Raw genomic sequence first — 23372 nt, 5'->3', positions numbered from 1 at the left:
AATGACATCTTGTAAGACATTAAAGTGAAATACATCTTTTAAGCTGCTTGTTAGCCATTTATGTCTATTCTTTTGTCTGTTTGAAGAGGTTGCCCATTTGAAATATTTGTTTCGTTATCATTTTGTTACTGAATTGTCAGAGTTCCTTATGTATTCTGGATACTAATGATTTGTCAGATATATGTATTGCAAATATATTCTCCCAGTTTGTGTCTTGCCTTGTCATTTTGATGAGAAGATATTTTTAATTTTGAGGAAGTCTAGTTCTTCAGGATTTTCTTTTATATGTTTTTGTGACCTCTGTAAGACATCTTTGTCTATCTCAGGCTGGGAAGATATTCTCCCATTTTCCTCTAGAAGCTTTATAATTTTAGCCTTTATAATCAGGCCTATGATTCATCTCAAATGTATGTGGTATGAGAGTCCTGTTTTTTTCCCCCACCAGTTGCTCCAACACTATTTGTTGAAAGCATTTGGCTTTTGCCACTGAACTGCTTGGTAATTCTGTGAAAAAACAACTGACCATATATGTAGGGGTCTATTTCTAGACTCTATTTTGCTCCATTGATTTATTTGTCTGTCTTTATGTCAATGGCGCACTATACTACTTCAGTTTTATAAGTCTTGAAATTAGGAACTATAAGGCCTTCAACCTTGTTCTTTGAAATTGTCTTAGCTACTTAGGTCCTTTGCTTTTCTATAAACATTTTAGAATCAACTCATCATTTTCTATGTAAGTGTTCTACTAGCCTTTTGATCAAGATAGTGTTGAATCCACAGAACAATATGAAAAGAATCAACATATTAACATAATTAAAATCTTCCAATTCATTAACATCTGTCCATTTACTTAGGTCTCAAATTTCTCTCACCAATGCTTTATAATTTTCAGTGTACAGGTCTTATGTCTTTTGCTAAATTTTTTATGTATTTTGTCACTGTAAATAAAATTCCATTTAAAATTTCATTTTTTTATTGCATATTGCTAATAAATAAAAACACAACTGAGTTTTGTATGTTGACTTTGCTTAATTCATTTATTGATTCTACTAGTTGCTATTAGATCTCTGAGGATTTTCTCTATAAACAATCATTCTTTTCAAACTTTATGTTTTTCAGTTCTTTTTCTTGTCTTAATGCACTGACTAGAACTTCCAATACAATGTTGATAGAGGTGGTAAGTGCAGATATCATTACCATATTTTTGATTTTAGGAGGAAAATGTTTGGTGTTTCATTATTAAATACAATATTACTCGTAGGTTTTTTATTGTAGGTGCCCTTTATCAGTTTGATTATGTTCCCTTCTTCCTTCCTTCTTACTTCTACTTTGCAGAGATTTTTTAAAAAATCATGAATGGGTGTTAAGTATGTTAAATACTTTATTTTCATCTATTTAGAAGATCATATGGTTTTTTCCTTTATTCTATTAATATGGTAGATTGCATTAATTAATTTTTCTGTTAAACCAACCATGCTTCCCTGTGATAAACCCCACTTAGTCATAGTTAATCATATTTTTTCATATATTACTGGATTATACATGATAATATTTTGTCAGGGAATTTTGGGATGTTTATGAAGGATACTGGATTATTTCATTTTCTTATAAGGTTTATGTCAGATTTTGGTATTGGGGTTATACTGGCCTTTTACAATGAACTGGGAAGTTTTTCTTCCTCTATCTTATGAAAGAATTTGTGTAAGAATGGTAGTTTATTTTTTTTTTTGTACTTCATTGGCATAAACATTTTTTTATTTGAAGTTTTGACAGAATTTACCTGCAAAACCATCTAGCCCTGGAGCAATCTTCTTTGTGGAAATGTTTCTATTACAAATTCAATTTTTTAAAATAGTAATAAGGGTGTTCAGATTTTCTAAATATTCTTGTGGCAGTATGCAATTTATGGTAAACTGCATATTTTCAAAGAAAGTCACTATTTCATTTAAATTGTCAAATCAACTTGCTAGAATAGTTAATAATATCCAGTTATTATTTGACAGAGATCACAAGTAGGTAGAGAGGCAAGCAGAGAGAGAGGAGGAAGCAGGCTCCCTGCCGAGCGGAGAGCCCAATGTGGGGCTTGATCCCAGGACCCTGGGATCGTGACCTGAGCCAAAGGCAGAGGCTTTAACCCACTGAGTCACCCAGGTGCCCCAATATCCAGTTATTATTGTTAAAATTTCTGTAGGATATGTGTTAATGTCCCCCACTTCTCATTGCTGATGTTAATTTGTGTTTTCACTCTTTTTAATTATTATCATCAGTGTTTGTTAATTTTATTAATCTTTTAAAAGAACTAAATTTTGGCTTCATTGATTTTTCTCTATTATTTGTTAACTCCTATTCTTATTTTTTATTATGTACTTCTAATTATCTTGGGTTTAATTTATTCTTCTTTTATAGTTTCTTAAAGTGGGAACATAGGTTACTGATGTTCAACACTCTTCTTTTTATTAATACAAGCATGTGAAGATGCAAATTTCTTTTTTGTCATGTTTATTGTTTTAGCGAGTCCCATAATTTTCATAAATTGTACTTTCATTTTCAGTCAGTTAAAATTAGTTTCTAATTTCCCTTGTTATTTATTCTTTAACTCAAACACTATCTAGAATTGTTATTTAACTATCAAATACCTAGATTACTTTTTTGCCTTTGACATATGTAATCACGCTGTGATCACAAAATATACTCTGTAAGATTTTAATCCTATGAAGCTAATGGATATTTCTTTTATTGCTCTCAATAGGGTCTGTCTTGGGTGAATACTTCGTGTGTACTTGATAAGAGTCTGTAATTTGCACTTGTTGGGGGCAGTGTTCTATAAATGGTCAATTAGGTCAAAGTGGTTAATAATGTCCAAATAGTCCATATACTTTCTAATATTTTGCTTAAGTTTTCTGCTGATTACTGAAGAAAGGGTTGTTAAAAACCGGTAACTATTATTAAAGATCTGTTAGTAAATACATATGTAATTATGATTGTTATGTTTTCCTTATTAACTAATCTTTTTAGCAGCAGTTAAAGGTCTTTGTCTGAAGGTCTATTTGGCAATATTAATAGTGTCAGACTGGCTTTCTTATGCTCACTGTTTATAGTCTATCTTTTCCACCATCTGTCCTCAAACTATTTGTGTTTTTATATTTAAATTGCTCATCTTGTTGACAGCAGAAAGTCTTGATTTATGCCAGTTTGACAGTCTTTGCCTTCTAACTGGAATGTTTAGTCCATCACATTTAATGCAAGTATTGATATAGCTGGGATTACGTTTACAATTTTTCTATTTCTTTTACATCCATACCTTCTGTTTTTTCTTTCTGTTCTTTCTTTCCTCTCATGTATTGTATTAACCTATTATTTTGGTATGACTTAATTTTAGCTATGCTTGTTTGGGGAAGTGTTTGTTTTTAGTGGTTTTTCTAGGTATTATACTATGCATACTTTTCACCAAACTTAGATTTAATATTATAGTAATTCACATAAAATGTAAGAACCTTGTAGTCATACAATTCCATTAGCGCTTTTATATTTTTTGTGCTAGTTTTGTCATATATTTTATATCTATATACAGCCGACCCTTGAACAAGAAGGGTTTAAACTGTGTGGGGTCACTTACGTGAGATTTTTTTTTTTCAATAAATACAGTATAGTACTAAAAATATGTTTTCTCTTCCTTATGATTTTTCTTACACTATTCTTTCTCTAGCTTTGTTTTAAGAGTACAGTATATAACACATATACAAAATATGTATCAATTGACTATGTTATCTCTAAGGCTTACAGTCAAATACAGGTATTAGTACTTAAGTTTCTGGGGAGTCAAAAGTTGTATACGGATTTTTCATTGCATGGTGGGTCAGAGCTCAACTCCTGCATTGTTCAATGATCAAGTGTACATTGCAAATCCCACCAAACAATATTTTATTTTTTTACATTAATCTTTCATGTTTACACATACATTTATTTTTTCCTGTATATACTCCCTTCTTATAGGGCTGAGTTATTATTGCCCTGATATTATTGCCTTTCAGCCTCATAAATTTTCTTTATCATTTGCTGTAGTGCAGGCCAACTGGAATGAATTCTTTGATTTTGTGTGTCCAAAAGTTTTTATTTCGTCTTTTATTTTGAAGGGTATTTTTTACTAGTGTTAAAATTATGGCTTGAAGTTCTTTCTTCAGCATTTTGTTTTCAGCACTTTAAAAATGTTTTTGCATTGTATTCTAGCATCTGAAGTTTCTGATGGGTATCCTTCAGTTAGTTATATCACTGCTCGCATGTACATATCATTTTTTCTTCATAACTTTCAAGAGCTTCTCTTTATCTTCAGTTTCTAGCAATTTTATAATAACGTTTCAAGATGTGGTTTTATGTGTTTTTATCTTTCTTAGGGCTAACTGAGCTTCCTGTATTTATAAGTCAATGTTTTCACCCAGTTTAAGAAGTTTTTGGCTATTATTTTTTCAAGAATTTTATCTGATCTCTTTTCTCTGGTCTCTCCTTCTGGGACTCCAATTACATGTATATTAGACTACCTGATATTGTCCCATAATGCACCGAGGCTTCACTCATTGTTTTAAAATCTTTATTCCCACTGTTCTTCATATTGATAATTCTGATAGACTATCTCTAATTTTCATTTCAAATATTGTTCTTTTTAGTTTCAGAATTTTCATTTGGTCCTTCTTTATGTTTCCATCTCTCTGCTAAGATTTTCCTTCTTTCAGTCATTATGATTTTTTTCCCTTTACATCCTTGAACATATTATAATAGATGCTTGAAAGTTCCTGTCTGAAAATTCCAACATCTAGATCACCTCAAGGTCTATGATAGTGACTACTTTTTCTCTTGATTATGGATCACATTTTCCTATTTCTTCACATATCTTTTAATTTTTTTTTTAAAAAAGATTTCTATTTGTTTATTTGACAGACAGAGATCACAAATAGGCAGAGAGGCAGGCAGAGAGAGAGAGGAGGAAGCAGGCTCCTTGCTGAGCAGAAAGCCCTATGCGGGGCTCGATCCCAGGACTCTGAGACCATGACATGAGCCAAAGGGAGAAGCTTAACCTACTGAGCCACCCAGGCGCACCTATCGTTTAATTTTTTGATTAGATAATGAATATTGTCAATGATACATTATAGAGAGAGTCTAGAGTCTGTTTTCTTCCTTTAAAATGTTGACTTTTCTATTCTATCAGACAAATTATTAGCTGATCGCCTGAAATTTGTGGGTACTTAGTATTATACTTTCTCATGATCCATTTTGGTTTTATCTTTAGTTTTTAGGTTGACTCCTTTATTCTTAAGGCATAACCTCTCTGAGGTTTCCAAAAACAAACAAAAAAACCCAAAAAACAAAAGTCAAGGTATTTACCAAGCTGTTATAATTGGATGGGATTCAAATTCCAAACTGTACAGGCAGTAGTTGTAGGTATTAAGCAGCAGTTGAAATCTCTGCTCAGCCTTTCAGCTTTTTAGCTATTGTTTTCCACTGGGCTCACTGGCATCTTGCTGACATATATGCAGTTTAGGGATCATCAAAGGATTGAGAGAAAGTTATATAAAGAAGTAGAAGTCTATTCTGTATGGCTCCTTGCTTTCTGGAATTTCCTCCCTTAAAGCCCATCTACTCTGGCATCCCTGAACTCCACTTCCTGACACTTCAAGCAAATATGACTGTGGCTTTGTCCTTGAATTCTAGTTGCTCTTTGTGGATTGAAAGTGCTCTTAGGGGAGAAGCTGTATAAATGTAGATCTCAAGTAGTCCATTTCCTTCTTTCAAGGAACAAATTCCCAACATTATCTGCCTTCTTTTAGTCAACCTCTAATGTCTTCAAATAGTTTTTTAAAAGAATATTTTGTTCAGAGTTTATAATAGTTATGGTAGGAAAGTTAATCTAATATAAGCTCTTTTATTGTTGACATAACTGAAACTCTCTCACAGAAATTTTAATTTATGGGTTTGTGTGTGTATATGTTAAGAATAAATTATCTCAGGGAGATCATATGATAGTTGTCTTGGGTAGGGGGATAGGAGAAGAATAAATGAAACAAGATGGGATTGGGAGGGAGACAAACCATAAATGACTCTTAATCTCACAAAACAAACTGGGGGTTGCTGGGGGGAGGTGGGATTGGGGGAGGGGGAGCGGGCTATGGACATTGGGGAGGGGAGGCGAACCATAAGAGACTATGGACTCTGAAAAACAACCTGAGGGTTTTGAAGGGTCAGGGGTGGGAGGTTGGGGGAACAGGTGGTGGGTGATGGGGAGGGCACGTTTTGCATGGAGCACTGGGTGTTGTGCAAAAAGAATGAATACTGTTACGCTGAAAAAATAAATATAAAGGGAAAAAAAAATTAAAAAAAAAAAAAAAGAATAAATTATCTCTCATCTCTATGAATACTCATAGGATCATTAAATAATATATCCTGAGGGGATCCTCGGGTATTAGCCAAGCAACTCTATCCTACTAGGCAATGACTATCTAAAATTTGTCATGCTTAATCTGTTTTTATTTATTCATATATTAGTTTCAGGTATACAACACAATGATTTAATACTCAGTTGACCCTTGAAGAATGCAGTCAATACCCCAAGCCCCATATAGTTGAAAATCCGTGTATAACTTTTGACTCCCCTAAAACTTAACTACTAATAGTCTATTGTGACTGGAAGCCTTACTGACAACACACATAAGTCAATTATACAAAGTTTGTATGTTATATGTATTATATATTGTATTCATACAATAAAGCTAGAAAAAAGGTTATTAAAAATTATAGGAAGAAAAATACACTTATAGTACTGTACTGTATTTTGAGAAAAAAAAAACCCACATATAATCAGATTCGTGCATTATAAATCTGTGTTGTTTAGGGGCCAACTGTATGTATACACTGTGAAATGATCATCACATTGTCCAGTTAACATCCACAACCATACATAGTTACACTTTTTTTCTTGTTTTGAGACCTTTTAAGATCTATTCTCTTAGCATCTTTCAAATATATTATAGAGTACTGTCAACTACAGTCAGGATGTTGCTCATTACCTCCTCAGGACTTACTTATTTTACAACTGGAAGCTTGTACCTTTCGACTACCTTCTCCCATTTTGCCCATCCTTGCACCCCCCATCCCTGCCTCTGGAAACCACCAATCTGTTTTGTTTTGTTTTTAGCATTTCATATATATGTGAGATCATATGGCAACTGTCTTTTTCTGTCTGACTTATTTCACTTAGCATAATGCCTTCAAGTCCACCCCTGTTGTTGAAAATAGCAGGATTTCCTCCTTTTTTATGGTCAAATAATATTCCAGTGTGTGTATGTGTACGTGTGTGTGTGTGTGTCTGCATGTGTGCATGCATCATATTTTCTTTATCAATTCATCCAGTAGTGGTCACTGAGTTTATTTCCATGTCTTGACCATTTTAAATAATGCTAATGTCTTGCCTTTTTTTTTTTTTAATATTTTATTTATTTATTTGACAGACAAAGATCACAAGTAGGTAGAGAGGCAGGCGGAGAGAGAGGAGGAAGCAGGCTCCCTGCCAAGCAGAGAGCCTGATGCGGGGCTCGATCCCAGGACCCTGAGATCATGACCTGAAGGCAGAGGCTTTAACCCACTGAGCCACCAGGCGCCCCTAATGTCTTGCTTTTAAAAGAGGCCAGGGAAGAAAGATGCTTCTTCAGGAAATGGTTCCCTGTCTGGAGACTCCCTATTATATACTATAATTTAAACCCATACAATGGCTTTAAATGACTCACAGGGTCACTCAATTATAGAGACAGATGGATGTATAAGTATTACTGAAGCTGAGTTTGTCCCACTAAACCATGAATGTGAAAGAAGTATTTTTCCTCATGTTTTATGTGTATGCTATTTATACTCTCCTTCGCTCTGCTTCTTCACTCCTTCCCCTCCATGGAGTTCATCATTTTTTGTCTGTTTTACTTAGGATCTTTCACGCTTGGCTTCTGAATCATTCTGGTTGCTCTGAACCTTAACATTATGAGTTGAATCATTTACCCCTCAAAATTCATATGTTGAAGCTCTGGCCTCCAGTACCTCAGAATGTAACCTTATTTGTACACAAGGTCTTCACTGGGGTATTAAGATAAAAAATGAAGCCATTAGGGTAGGCCCTACTCCAGTATAATTGGCATTTTTATAAAAAGGGGAAATTTGGACACAGATACACACAGAAAGAAGATTATGTGAAGAAACACAGGGAGAATATGGCCATCTGTTAAACAGAGAACAAGGCCTGAAACAACAGATCCTTTCTTCACAGAAGAAACTGACCCTACTGACTGATCTTAGACTTCTAGCCCGCAGAACTGTGAGACAAGAAGTTTCTGTTGTTTTAGACACCTGGTCTTTGGTACTTTGTTATGGTAGCCCTAGTAAACTAATACACTTACCTCTTAACAAATAATCTGATTAACTTTTCTATTTGATTCTGACTCAAGGTTTTGCTTTGTCTCTTAAGATCTACTCACCCCTCAGTTTGGTAAATGGGCAGAAAAGAAAAATATGGGACATATGTTCTAATTTTTTTCACTGAATTTTAATGACTTTTCTGATCCTTAGGTTCCTTGTATATAAAATAAGGATATTGTCCTTACCTACCTGTCTACCTAAATAAAGCTCAAATAAGATACTGCAAAGACCATATAAAATACTACACAAATCTCAGGCATCCTGAGTCCTTTTTCTCTGTTCGTAATATGCTCCTTCTCTTGTTTAATTACAAGAGAACCACTGTTAGAGGGCTCAAGTTCAGAATTCTCCACTTTATAAAAAAGGTTAATCTATTTGAGAGAGAGAGCGGGGTGGTGGTAGAGGAGAGGGCCAAAGAGAGAGGGAGAGAGAGTCCCAAGCAGACTCTGTGCTGAGCATGGAGCATGATCCCAACATCCAGACCCGAGCCGAAACCAAGGTCAGATGCTTAGCTGACTGTGCCCCCCAAGTGTCCCCAGAATTCTCCACTTTTTAAAGAGAAATCCTTTCAACCTAAGACTTTATTTCACTATTTCTAGTTCAAGAGGCAGGATGTGAGGCAGATGATGAATATGGGGTGATGTTTCAAGCTTTTAACATTATGACATCTCCAGAGGGTTTACAAGTAATTCCTCAAACAATATATTTATTTTTATAAGAGACTAACATATGGAAACCAATTCCTTTAGAGAATAAGCTTTTTAGAAATGCTTAAGGGAAGAAGAACTAATGACATATCAAACTGCATTCATAAGATTGGGGTGTGTATTAAATGTGATTTTAAAATTTATAAAATTAAATGTGGAATGTTAGCAGTTTTTCAACATATTTTATATATTCTGTCTGTTTTTAAAATGATTTTGTTAATGAGAATTTGAAAAATTGTTGTTCCTACAATAATTAGCACTTTTATAACAATTATTTACATAATACCACTTATTCCCAAATAGCTTACATTCTAGTTGCATTGATTCTTATCCAGTTTCAAGTGTTACTAAAAAGAACCAAATTTTTAAATGATTCTACCCTTTTCAGTTCTCTAGAATGCCTCCAGATGGCATTAAAACCCTTTTTCCATTATATTTTGCAGCACAAAAATTTAAAAAATTAGTGCTATTTTAACCACTTAAGACTAGTCACATTCACTCTTTCATCAGAAATCATGACAATAGGACTATTTAGGCCTCTTAGGCAATATCTTAAGAAAGACAAACATATAACTACATCCTTTATGAAATACATATGGAAGCCAAAGGAACTTCCCAGACTGAGAAACAGATCTTGGACAAAATAAGACATTCGGTAATATCCTATCACAAAGTGTGATTTCTAATGAACAGCATTTTAGATGCTCAGTAATATGAGCCATGGCCTACACATAGGAAAATTCACAAAGCTGTCTTATACTAAGAAAACATATCTCACCCCTCCGAATGATAAATAAAGATTCTTAAGGAACCAATCCGTTACTGATTCCTGTGAAGCTAACGTAATTTGTTAACCTGTGAATTATTTAATCTAAACTTTGGTGGAAAAATTTGGTAGCAAGTGAATCGCTGAAAACCCATTTGGATTCTTTGAGGACTGAGAGGAGAAAGACAAAATATGGAGTGAGGAACACATGCTTTCTAAGCGTTTTTTCTTATGTTTTAAAAACTGTATTTTTGAATTCAAAAAAATAACAAATTTTTGGGATTCCAGAGGTAATTCTAATTGTATTTTTCACATAATTCCAAGGTTGGAGATGGCAGGCTTTTAAAATGACATTGGTACTGCACAGGTATGTAAGACAGAGTATCTCCCAGTATGTGTGAAAAGTCTTGTAATTATTTATGACAGTTCTGAAAGGCTCCAGTGAAATTCTAAAGGGTTTGCCTCCTTTCTCCCTGACAATACACACCCTGAAATCTTATTACATTTCTATTTTATAAGGAGAAGTATTTGCACTTTTAAGATTATTCTTATTGTGATAAAGCATAGGAAAAACCTCAAATTGTGTCCGCACCCAAAAGCACTTAAAAAGACATCATCATGAGAAAGAGAACCACAGGCTTCCTTCCATTATTATGATTACTCTTACAAGATACTAGCACTGTTTCATATTACAGGCATATTATCTGGATAGAAACAGGAAAGAGACTTACGATGTATTCGATGTGCCATTGTCTGGACTCTCTGGCTCAGCATCACCTTTCTCTTAAAAAGGAAGCAGAAAAAAAAAAAAAAAACCAACATGTGAATGTTATGGTCTTTAAGATTTAAGAGAGATTAAATATATTTCCATGCTCCTATTAAAAATCTTTCAAAATGTGCAGCAGGAGGCTTTTAAAACATCTTTTTTTATTGTCTGAGAACTGGATTTGCAAGTAATTTCTTCTCTGTGTTCCAATTGCCCAGGCACGGATCTGTGAGTAGGTACTAAGGAGCTGTTTGCAAATAACCAGAGGTTCAGAGTGGAGACCTTGCCAAAAGATGAATATCTTACAGATGGAACCTGATTCCTTCCACTTCATTTTACAGAAAATTTAAGGAAATAAACTCCATTAGCATTCTACAGGCAAGGCATTTTGAACTTTGATCCTTTCTGCTAACGTAAGCCAAACCAGGGCAGACTGTATAAGCCTTAGGAGGAGAGAATTTTACAGAACACTAAGGCTGCACCGCAGCTTCCAAGATCCCCCAAATTTCTACCCTACTGAGAGCCCTGGCAGCACCTTTTGTGAACCCTGCTTTAATGCAGAGTAAGATGGAAACCAGAAATCCTTCCAGACCATCTGAAAGTCTAGCTACAGAAATGTTTCTGTGGTCTGTGGTCATTGAAGACTTAATAGGTTTTAATTAAGGAAGCCTGGAACCATTTCCCTTTTTATAGTTTTTAAAAGGGCAAATTCTTCTAGAAATACACATAATATAATTCTTAGAACTGTGACCATTGAGGGTTTGAGCCATGCATCCCCATTTTGTAATGTGCTTCCTCGAGGCTAGAGGATGGAAGGAGAAGGGTCAAGATTGCACGTGTGCGTCAGTTCTGTTATGCTGGTTGTGTGGTGCTAAAATTGAGTAAACCCCAGACAAGGTTGTGGAATGTAAGAAATGGGCCTGCTGGTGGCAACTTGCATTGCTTTGTTCTTTCACGTCAGGCCTGAACATCCTGTAGAACCTCAGGCCTATGGCATGACATTAGCTTCGTTGTCACTGGGTCTCAGGAATGACCGCCTAAATTACACGATGAACACGTCCCAAAGATATCATCCAAACTGAATACCAGAGGAAACTTTACACTATCTCCTCTTTTTTTATAGGAAATTAAACAGTTGTGAAGAAGAGAAGGCACAGTTACATAGGTAGTTCACACATCCAGCTCATACATAACTTGGTGTTAATATGTCGATGCAGTGCCAGAACATCCACGGGGGATAATCACTCTGTTAAAAAGTCACAAAATTGATTTAAGTGCTTTGATCACAAACACTGATGAGACGAGACCCCATCACGGACAAAACCATACTGAAATAAAAGTAGAGGCAGCAAATTCACAAACCTGCTTTAAAGCTCATACTTTTATACTATATTTTTGTTTTCCAGGCCAGTCCGTGGTGCACTCATGTAGGAGACATGTAAGGCCTCATCAGCTGGTTTTAGTGCTGGAAAATAACCTAATTTAGTACTCTCCAGAATCATTTTCCCGCTAAGTAACCATGATTCCTGCCAGGATCCCCAAATAAGAGATGTAACACCTGCATTCTGTGACAAACCCAATTGGAGGCTTAATTTCTCAACCATATTGATGTTTTTTTCCCCTTGAATTTGGAACAACTGGTTACTTTCCCAAGTCTATAGCCACCGGTAATAACCCCACATACAATCATAATCAAGAACGTAAAATGGCAGCTTCCGGAGCAGCAGGCAATGGTAAACAGTTCTAAGCAACTTCTGTCAAAGACACGGGAAATCAGTAATATAAATAGAGACAGTTAATTGGATGTCTGAATAAGGATGCTTTTTACCTTGACCAAAAATGCTGCCAAGTAGCCTGCAGGTTGAGAGGGCACAGGCCTCATTGCGCATGGGATCTGGGGGCTGCAGGAACTGTGGGCTGGATCAGCACAGGGACGAAGCTGCAGCCGATTACCTCTGCTCTTAGCAGCACTGATGTTGTGGCAACAGGGAAAACAGAATAGGAGGGACACAGTGGGGCCAAACGGGGCATTTACGGACGGCCAGAGAGTTGAGTGTTCTCAGCAACTTCAGTGCTGATAATGAACTAACCTTTCAGGGGAAAAGGAAACTCTGAATGAAGACAGGGATTAAAGCTGTGTTTGTTGTTCAGAAAGAATAAAGTGCATAACTGTCCCCATCATCTTGAAATTTTAGGTGATGCAATTTCTGAAGTGCATTTGAAATGTTCAAGTGCATCAGCCATTAAGAATCGTACTCTCTTTTTCGGGACCCAAGGGAAATGATCAACGTATACTAGAAAACTCCCCTCTCCCAAAAATTCTTAGTTGGGTGCTCAGGAGATGTTTCCCTGCAGCCAAAAAAGAAGACCGTTTGGGGTCACTCTGGTTATTTCAGCTGTTTCATGACAGATACCACACTGGTCTCTTTGGGGGAAACCTGCATTGATCATTAAGAAACTTAACATAAAAAAATGGTTCAGGAGCAGTGTGGTCATCTTGCATGTGGAAATATAATTACAGAGAGGAAGAGAGCAAAAAAAAAATGAGCTCTAGGATATATATATCTGTACACACATGTAAATGCATGTATGTATATATGTCTATGATATGCGTACTTTCAGGTTGACGCTCCCTATTTGTCCTCTTGAGCATTCCACAGTACCTAACATATACTACATGCTCAGTGTATGTCCTCTGTCTCCTGACCTGTCATAAATACAGTGGGAGAAGAGGACAAAGGGGCACTCACCAGGGAGATGAATATACAGTTTGAGGTATAAAACAGCTTTATGGCCCCAATAAGCCACTTTAAAAAATTACAGTAGCTACATTTTTTAATCCAATCAATGCACTGAGGTCTTGTACACGGGGCACTCTGGTAACACGAAGATAAATAATACCTAATTCATTCCCTTTAAATACATAACATGACGGCACTGACTCTCCATCCACAGGGCTGTGGGGTGGACTAAAGACTGTTGAAAAGGGACAAAATACACCTGCAGTAGCGTTTGTTCTTCTGCAGAGGAAAGTTTTGCTATACTAAGACATTTCTTTTGTTTTAAATTTTGATTTCTTAATTTTTATTATTATGTTCAATTAGTCAGCATATAGTACATCATTAGTTTTTGATGTAGTGTTCAACCATTCATTTTCTTTAGGACAAACGTAACCCATATTCGTGGTAATGACTTGGCTTGCTTTTGTTTTTAGTTCTGTAAGGCCTTCAGCCACTATGGTAAGCGATACACTTGTTTCTAGATATATCAACTTTAGACAGTGTGCATTGATTTCTGATATAAAAGGCAAGAGATAAGATACTTAAGATACTACCACCTCTGCTTACAATTCTTATTGGTTCTGTTATCACTTGTAATGTCTCTAGTGGGTATTTAGAACTTTAAGTTTAACCTTCTATTTCTGGATTCATCAACTGCTGACAGTATCTTTTCCTTTATACTATGTGAAATGAGGAAATTCACTCATTTATTCTTCCCTCCCTTCGCTGCACACAACTCTGTACAGCTATACTTTTCCTTCTACATAGCCAAGATTTAAAATATTTATAGTCTGTTCAGCAATTATTAATGAGTCACCCTCATTAATATTAATTTACTTAATGATTTAGTTTTTGTAATTGTAGGCACATTAGAAAAATTACAAACCAATAATCAGATTTATAATAATGATTAAATATTAGTCACTAAAGAACAAAGTAGTAAGACTAGACGTGTATAGAATGGAACATCACTAACTCTGAATGAAGGCAAGTGTTCTTGGCATTTAGGTCAAATGTATTTCCATTCTTATCTTCATCATGCCACATGTTAATCTGTCTCAATGAAAGGCTATGGTTTTCCTAAAAAAATGTTGAACAGAGATGCACATGGGTGGCTCATTTGGTTAAACATCTGCCTTCACATAAGGTCATGATCCTAGGGTCCTGGGATGGAGCCCTCCATCAGGCTCCCTGCTCCGTGGGGAGTCCGTTTTCCCTCTCTCTCTCTGCCCCTCCCCCCACTCATGCTCTCTCTCGAGCTCTCTCAAATAAATAAAACTTTAAAAAAACATTAAATGGAGCATCCATTTAAGGTACTAAAATGTATATGTCTATGAAAGTTATATATGCAGTTTTTAAAAGGTTAAAATGAGTTAACTGTGAAAACACCTTTCAGACCAGGAAATCAGTATTGTCAAGAAATAACCCAGAAACTTCCCGGGCTTACATCCTCTTTCTGTTCTCCCCTCCAGCTATCTAGAACTGGAATTTTGTGTTAATTATTCCCTTTCTTTTTTTAAGGTTTTTTTTTAACCACCTAAGTATTTATTGGTAGATAAAATATTCTTTAGTTTTTCCTGATATAAATTTTACATAAATGGAATCACACCGTATGCATTCTTCTGAGACTTATTCTGTGACTCAGTGTTATGGTTTTTAGATTCAGCCATCACGATGTATTGTAGCCTTGGTTCACTCATTCTCATTGTTGTGCAATATCTCCTTATCAAAATCTACCATGATTTTCTTATTCATTTGACTCTTGATGGACATTCATTTTCTCATTATGAATGATGTCATTACAAACATTCATGAACTTCCTTCCTTGTGCATGTTAGGAGTTCTGGGACCTGACGCTTACATATTCTTGACTTTACTAGGGAATCCTAAACTGGTTTCCACATTAACTTATGGTTACACTTTAAAAATGTTTTTTTAACTTAATAATGTAAAATGTAATTTCACTGTGGTGTTTGCATTCCTGAGGGCCAATGAGGTAATATATTGTGCTTGCTCTTTGTGACACTCCCTGTCAATTCTTAAAAAAAAATTATTTTTGTAGTATTGTTTTTTTTAATTCGTACAAACATTTTGTTTTCTTGATACAAGTCTTCTGCCACATTATACATGCACGCACACACCCCAGGGAGTAACTGTGCCCAGTATGAGTCTTTTTACTCTTTTTCTGGAATATTTGAATGATTATAAGTTCTCAATATTAATGTAGCTGAATTGATCAGCATTTCCCTTTATTATTTTGTTTTAAGAAATACATCAAAAGATGTTCTATGTTATCTTTTGAAAGTGTATATTTTTTTCTATTAACATTTAGGTCTTTTAAAAATACAATGAATAGGGGCTCCTGGGTGGCTCAGTTGGTTAGGCGTCCAACTCTTGATTTTGGCTCATGTCATGATCTTAGCATCATGAGATCAAGCACTATGTCAGGCTCCATGCTCAGTGGGAGTCTGCTTGAGATTCTCTCTCTCCCCCTCTCCCCCTCCTCTCTGTAAAAATAAAATTAAATAAATATATAAATAAATCTTTAAAAAAATGAGGAATGGTTTTTGCATATGCTATAGGGTAGGAGTTAATTTCATTTTTCTCCCTATGGAGAACCAATTATTCTGGTACTATTTATTAAAAAGCCCATTCTTTCTCCATTGGTCTACATTATTAGCTCTGTAGTAAATCTAGTTTTCATACATCTGTGGATCTGTTCCTGGGTCTTCTATTCTATTTCATTGCTCAATTTGTCTATTACTATCTTCATTACTTAGCTAAAAATAGGTGTTTATTTTTAATACTGGCATTGCAAGGCCCCAACCTTCTTGTTCTTCAGGAGTGTCTGAGCTACTCTTAGCCCTTGTTCTACCAAATAAATTTGAGAATCAGCTTGTCAATTTCCACATATATATAAGTGAATCTGCTGAATCTCACTGTCCCACTGGTGCTGTTGAAAAGTGAACTGGAAATCTAATTGTTGCTTCTCTAAAGGTATTAAAAGTTATTTTAAGAATTCTTCCTTATCTTTGTAATTTACAGTTTAACTATACTGTATCTAGTGTGCGCCTCTTTTTTATTTTATTTATCTGGCTTAGTACTCACTGAGTTCTTTCAGTCTGTGGGGTAGTATCTTTCAATTCTAGAAAATTCTCAGCCACTTTCTCCTTTAATATTTCCTCTGTCTCTTATCTCCTTCTGGAACTCTAGTTAAATGTGTGTTGGATCTTCTCATTTTATTCCCCATGTTTCTTAACTTCCATTTTGTATTTGCCATTTCTCTAGGCTGTACTCTAGAGAATCGCTTAAGTCCAATTTCCCAATTCATTATTTTTTTCTTCAGTGAAGTCCAATCATCTGCTGTTAAGTCTGACCAAGGAAATCTTATTTCCTATTATTATTTTTTTCATTTCTAGAGGTTCTGATAAGTACTTCTTCAAATTTTCTTGTTCTTTACCACATTGTCAATCTTTTTTTATTTCTGGAAATTAAAGTATGTACTCTTGTTTTATATTTTGGGCTTGGTAATTCCACTTGATCTTAGCCAAAAGTCTGAGAAGTGATGGGTTTGGTAATTTCAATCTCCCAAATCCTTGCAGGTCTAATTCTCTGCTATTTTTCATTGCTCTTGTTTATGGTCTCTTGTTTTCTTGTATATGAGTGATTTTCTCTTTAAGTATATTTACTTAAGCAATCTCATACTCAGTGTGGGGCTTGAATTCACGACCCTATTATCAGAGCTGTATGCTCCACTGACTGAGCCAGCCAGAAGCCCATATTTTTAAAAAGTTTAGTATATGAGTGATTTTGATAGTGAGTTGCTCATTTACCTTAGAATTCTATTTTTATTATTCTTTATTCTTAACTGTTATTCCCCCTTTTTCTGGTATTCTTATTAGCTGAATTTTGACCTTTCCATCCTGATCGATTTTCCAAGTATCTTACCTTCTTGTCATATTTTCCATCTGTCTTTTGCTTAATATCCAGAAAACAAATGTTTTTAACCTTATATTCTAGATTCCAGACTTCAGCTATTATTACTCATCATTTCTATTAAATTTTAAAATTTTATTGACCATATTTTAAATCTCAAGCGCTCATTTATTCTGCAACTACTTCTTTTTCATGCCAATCTTCTCTATACAAATAATTTCATTTTTTTTTGAAGATTGTAATGACACTTGCAATTTTTTCCTCTGTTCTTTGAATTAATAGATTGATTCCCTCAGGGCCATTCCTTTTCTTTGGTGCTCTGTTACATGTTCTCATTTTTGAATGATAATGGGTTGATTAATGAAGGTAATCGGTGTGAATTTCCTGTATTAGTATATTGATCTCTTTTCCTAACATACCTCTACCTTGTAGGGAAGGGCTGATTTAGAGCTCTCTGTATGTGCACAGGGTACTGAGACTGAAGGCCTTCATTTAGGGTTCAGGAGAAGAGAGACCTCAGGGTAAGCTGGAAGCCCTGACCCTTCCTCTACACCCCAACAAAAATAGGAAGTACTTTATTCTGAGTGGGTAGTATTTTTTGAGAAAATGTGACTCTTCTTCTACAACCCATAAATGTCTGTTTTTAAGGTCTGGTATCATCTCAGAATCTGCTCTGCTTCTCTCTTTATTATCAGCCCCCAACTAGGACATCTAGTCAGCTGTTCATTTTTTTAGTAAATATTACTTTTTCTTTTTTGGGGGTGGAGGGGAAAGACCAGACTGAATGCTCTCTATGACAACCAGTTAAGATGGGCATGGAGGTAATCAGGGGAATAATAGTCCAGGTGTTCCTGTCATTGCCCACAATCCATGCCTATGGACTCTTTCTTGGGATTGAGTGGAAATATGGAGTCTCTCTGGGATCTCCCTAGAATAGTTCCCACCACTACTAGAGCTTGTTCCTGTTTGTTTCACTATTTTCCTTTTTCTGGGTCATGATTTTCTCTGCCAGGATTATCAAACAGTATGGTACTTTCTGCTTCTGTTTTCCAAAAATCCAACTGAATTTCTGGTTTGTTAATGGTATCCCTTCTTGTTCTCCGTGCTATTTGGATTTATTTCCATTACTATATCTTTTGGTTATTTAAATGTGGATCCTGAAGAAAGGGGAAGAAGTGCTCATGCGTGGTCTTTCTATTGAACAGGATGCACTCAGAACTTTTGAAAAACACAGACATATGTCATCTATTTTAATATTTAAGTGTCTTAAACTTCATAAACTTTTATAATATTAAATTAATTGTCAATTCGACAAATTGACTACAGCATCTATCTTTTAAGGATTTGGATTGAAAAGAATTTCTGTTCAGTTTACACACTCTTTTCCCTTAGTTATGTACATAACATACTTTTTCTAATTCCAAAAAGAAAATCACTGACCAAAAGTGACAGTCCGTCAATCCACACATAAACATTATTGTTTGCTGTCTTTGAAGTTCAGTTTTTTCTATATTCTACATATTTGCTGGAGTCAGAACTCCAAACATATTCCAAACTGTAATGATTCCAAACCAAATACAAGAAACAGCATTGGGAATGCTGATGGCATCAGCTCTCCTAAAATTTCAAATGCGCTTTAGTCTACAGAAAAAGCTCAGATTTTTAAATAGCAATATTACCTTTTTATAGATGTGCTTGACTTTGGGGGGTGTTATTTGAAAACAAAATATCCCTCATCCTGAGAAAAGAGGAAAACCAAATATCCCCCACCCCTAGAAAAGAGGAAGCCAATCACAAACGTCCATAGACAATGAAATGCCAGAGTATACCACACAAGGCAGGTGCCCCCATCATTCCATAGAAGATGGATTCTGTTTACATAATCTACATTGCAGTATAAGCACATGGATTATGACATGCCATAAAAATCCACTGATACACACACAAATCACAGTATATAGTTCTTGGTCAAGAATTCAAACTCACAGTGAAATGACAGAAGCAAACTTCCAGGGGTTAAGTAATGGGATACAGTCTGTTGTTTTTGGTGTAGAGATTCCAAAATGCAAATTCTGACAGTCATTTTTTGCTTCACCATGTGACCTTGGATTAGTTATTAAGCTCAAAATCTTATTTTCATTACATGCAAAATGGGGATGGTAATGCCTACCTTATGTGCCTATGGTTAGGATTCAGTGAAATTACATGTCAAGGCACTGGGACACAGAAGAGACTCAACAGCTATTTCCTTTGTTCTTTATGTCAAAACCTCTAAGCTCAAGCAAGTACAATGAATGTACATCTTCTCTCTTTTCCCTGAATTGTTTAACTTCAAATGGAAAGTAGTGAGGAAAGTAATGGCAACTCTTCAGTATGCTCTAGTTTCTAGTGTGTTCTTTAGTACAATTATAAGGCGTGTGATGCTGATATTGTACATCTCATGGACTTAATCAGATTGGCATTTCTTTTAAGTCCTTTTCTTACCACTGAATTTATCATTTTCCTTAGATTTCAAGTCCCTTGGCTTTTTACCTCTTTACCAGTGCCTGCACTCAGCAAATCCCAAAGAGGGTGGGTGGGATAATTAAGTGACATTGCCTATGTGTCATGATGCCTCCATCCCCCAACCCTAATCTTTCTCTAGCTGTGCATGAAAAGTCTGGGGCTTTCTAACACATTTGTCTGATAGTCTTTTCTCCTCAAGCCTTCTGCCTCACAGATGCTCAGTGGGTGAGTCTCAGTTCCAAAGATACGTTTACTAGCTCAGAGTGATTTTCATGTTCAAACATAGCTTTGTAATTGGCAAGGGGTGCTCTCTGCTGAGTGGCTGGTCATGAGACTAACAATGCCCAGTCTTGGTGAGTGAGTGCTTTCACGACATGAATGGGGTAGCATATGCATTTTTAATGTTCAAGAAGATATTAGCACCAATTACTAGTGCCAAAGAAGAGAATTAAAACTCTACTTCGTGGAATGATAACATCCTCTTTGATGATGAAGCCCACGTGTTTTATTAGATAGTGGTTTCAGTAAGAAAATTGCTTCCTTGAAGCAGCCTATCTCTGGAAGAGGGAAAGATTTCTTCATGGATTCTAAGGTCATTTATCTTGAGGTCTTCTGATTGGTTCTCCTGGCCCACTCATTTTCTTTCAATTCAGATAACTCACTAGTTGCCTTTAAAGATTTTTTCCCCTCCACATATACCAGAGACTGATTGTAATAAAGCAAAACGTTCTTTCCTCCCAGGATTGCTTTGAAATTTACCATTTTATGTTTTGGTCCTCCTTTCTTTGAATAAAGCTAGAGGAACACTCCAGAGTCTTATCCATTTGGGCAGTACTTGAACAAATGGCCCTCTTTTTCCCCACCTGATTTTGCTTCTTAGTGAAATTCTTCTCAACCTACAGTCTATTGCATGCATTTTCCCTCCTCGCTCCCTCTATCTTCCACCATCCACAAACGAAGCTGTAGAGAGAAGTCTTTCTTACTTGGATTATTGTGTCCGGAGGAAACAAGCTGAGAGTCCTAAAAGAACAAGAAATATCAATTAATTTTCTTATTTTGACTTTCAAAATCTAAGTTGAATATTAGACATACTACTGGTCATTTAGATCCTATTCACTAATCGTGATCTGTACCAGGCACTGTAATGAGAAACATTTATATCAATGTGCTTACTAAGCAGTTCTGGAAATGCAGTTCACAATCTCTTTGCTTTTGCATTGTAGACTTTTTGTTTATTGAGGTGAAGTTCACATAACATAAAATTAACCACTTTAAGATGAGCAATTTAGGGACACCTGCGTGGCTCAGCCAGTTAATTGTCCAAGGTTTTGGCTCAGGCCATGATCTCAGGATAGTGAGATAGAGCCCCGTGTCAGGCTCCATGCTCAGTGTGGAGTCTGCTTGGGACTCTCCCTCCCTCTCCACCCCTGTGTGCTCTCTCTCTGCCCCTCACCACCCCTGTGCACTCTCTAAGATAAACATAAATAAATCTTAAAAAATATTTAAAGTGAACAACTCAGTTGCACTTAGTACATTCCTAATGTTGTATAACCACTACCTCTATTTGGTTGCAAAGATTTCCATCATTCCAAAATAAAACTTAACCTTTAGGCAGTTTCTCCTCATTCCCCTACTGCCCTTAGTCCCTGACAATCACCAATCTGCATCCTGTCTCTATATTTTATCTGTTTTGGATATTTCAGGGAATCATAGAACATGTGACCTTTTGTGTCTGGCTACTTTCACTCAGCATAATGTTTTGAGGGTCATCCACGTCGTAGCACATATCAGTACTTCGTTCCTTTTTACAGCCAAATAATAGTCCATTGTGTGTGTGCTATTTCTTTAGCCATTCATCCATTAATGGATATATCAGCTCTTTCCACCTTTTGGCCATTGTGACTAGGGCAGTTATGAACACACATGTGTATGTATTTGTTTCAGTCCTGTTTTCAAACTTTTTGGATATATACTCATGAAAGGAATTATGGATTCATATGGTAATTCTATATGAAAGTTTTTGAGGAATTGCCAAACTGTTCTGCACAGTGACTGAATCATTTTACATTTTTACCAGCTATGTATGAAGGTTCCAATTTCTCCAAATCCTCACCAATACTTGTTGTATTCCCTTAATTTTGAGAAATTTTATGATAGCTGTCTTAGCGTGTGCAGTTACTCACAATGGTTTTGATTTATATTTCCCTAATGACAAATGATGATGAGCATATTTTCATGCTTTTGTTGGGTACTTGTATATCTTCTTTGGAGAAATATCTATTTAAGGACTTGGCCCATTTTAAAGTGGGTTGTTGGTCTTTTTTGTTGCTGAGTTGAAAGAGTTCTTCACATATTCTGGATCATAAACCCTTGTCAGACATGATTTGCAAACATTTCCTCCCATTCTGTCAACTGTCTTTTCACTTTATTGATAATATCCTTTGATGCACAAAAGTTTTTAATTTTAATGAAGTCCACTTTATTTTTCTTTTTATGGCTCATGCTTTTGGTATTATATCTGAGAACCTACTGCCAAATCCAAAGTCATACATGTCTTTCTGTTTTCTCCATGAGGTTTATGGTTTTAGTTCACATATTTAGGATTTATTATATTACTTTTAATTTAACCCAGTTCCCTTTGGACGTACATTTACTCTCATCACCTTTCTACAGATGAGGCTGGCAACCATTCCACCAGGGACAATCCACTGAACAACTGCTGTCAGTCTCACATTGGTGGATGAAAAGATTATTGCAGATTTCCACTTACCTGCAATGGCGGAAAGCCAGAACTACATAGTATTTTGAGTTTAGTTACTGCTTAGGTAAATAGCAATTGAACCTGATTTTACTTGCACTAAAGTGAAATGCTAACTTTTACTTTGGGAATTCACGTCCTTTTTATTTGCTAAATATTTCCCACTTATTTCCCATTTAGTGTGAAATATAAAGGACAGCTGCAAAAGGATGAATTAATCGAGATGGTAGGAATGTAAAAGAATAAGGGGCAACACAGAAGTTCCAGTGAAACTCCTTTATAATTTCAGTGCATGGGACACAAATCCAGTGCAATGGAATTAACTTCTATTATATAGTTTAATGTATTTTACTAGAGTTTTGCTCCATGAATATGTTTGTCGTGGGACAGGAGATGTCCTTTATGACTTGTTGCATATTCAAATGCAGATGAGGTTTTCAAAAGGCATTCCACTGGACCAGTATAAAATCAGACAGACTGCTGGGTAGGGGCTGGGTTGGAAAATAGGGAAGGGAAGGGATTCCCCCCTCTGTTTAACAGACTGAGTCATACACAGATGCTTTTAATGTTAATGTTAGTAATGATGAACTATTCATATGAAGAAAAAGGAACAAGCTCAACTCTCAATCTGAGATTCAAATTTTGGAAACAGTGTATTAAGATGAAATATTGTTCCTAAAATGATGCGCTAAAGTATAATTCTCAT

At 35.7% G+C, this 23372-nt stretch overlaps 1 protein-coding gene across 9 annotated transcripts in view; it reads right to left on the bottom strand.

Annotated features, from left to right (window-relative positions):
* AFF3 (AF4/FMR2 family member 3) overlaps positions 1–23372 on the bottom strand; it is a 568940-nt gene that overhangs the window by 158256 nt on the left and 387312 nt on the right. For all 9 annotated transcript variants that reach the window (XM_045981491.1, XM_045981489.1, XM_045981492.1 and 6 more), the window contains 2 exons: positions 20892–20928; positions 10653–10704 (listed from right to left, as the gene is read on the bottom strand). In XM_045981491.1, the coding sequence (XP_045837447.1) occupies positions 10653–10704; positions 20892–20928 (89 nt within the window). The remainder of the gene's footprint in view (positions 1–10652; positions 10705–20891; positions 20929–23372) is intronic.

Source organism: Meles meles, chromosome 16 (genome assembly GCF_922984935.1).
Source record: "Meles meles chromosome 16, mMelMel3.1 paternal haplotype, whole genome shotgun sequence".
In the NCBI taxonomy this organism is placed as follows: domain Eukaryota; kingdom Metazoa; phylum Chordata; class Mammalia; order Carnivora; family Mustelidae; genus Meles; species Meles meles.
This window is presented reverse-complemented; position numbering and strand designations above follow the sequence as displayed.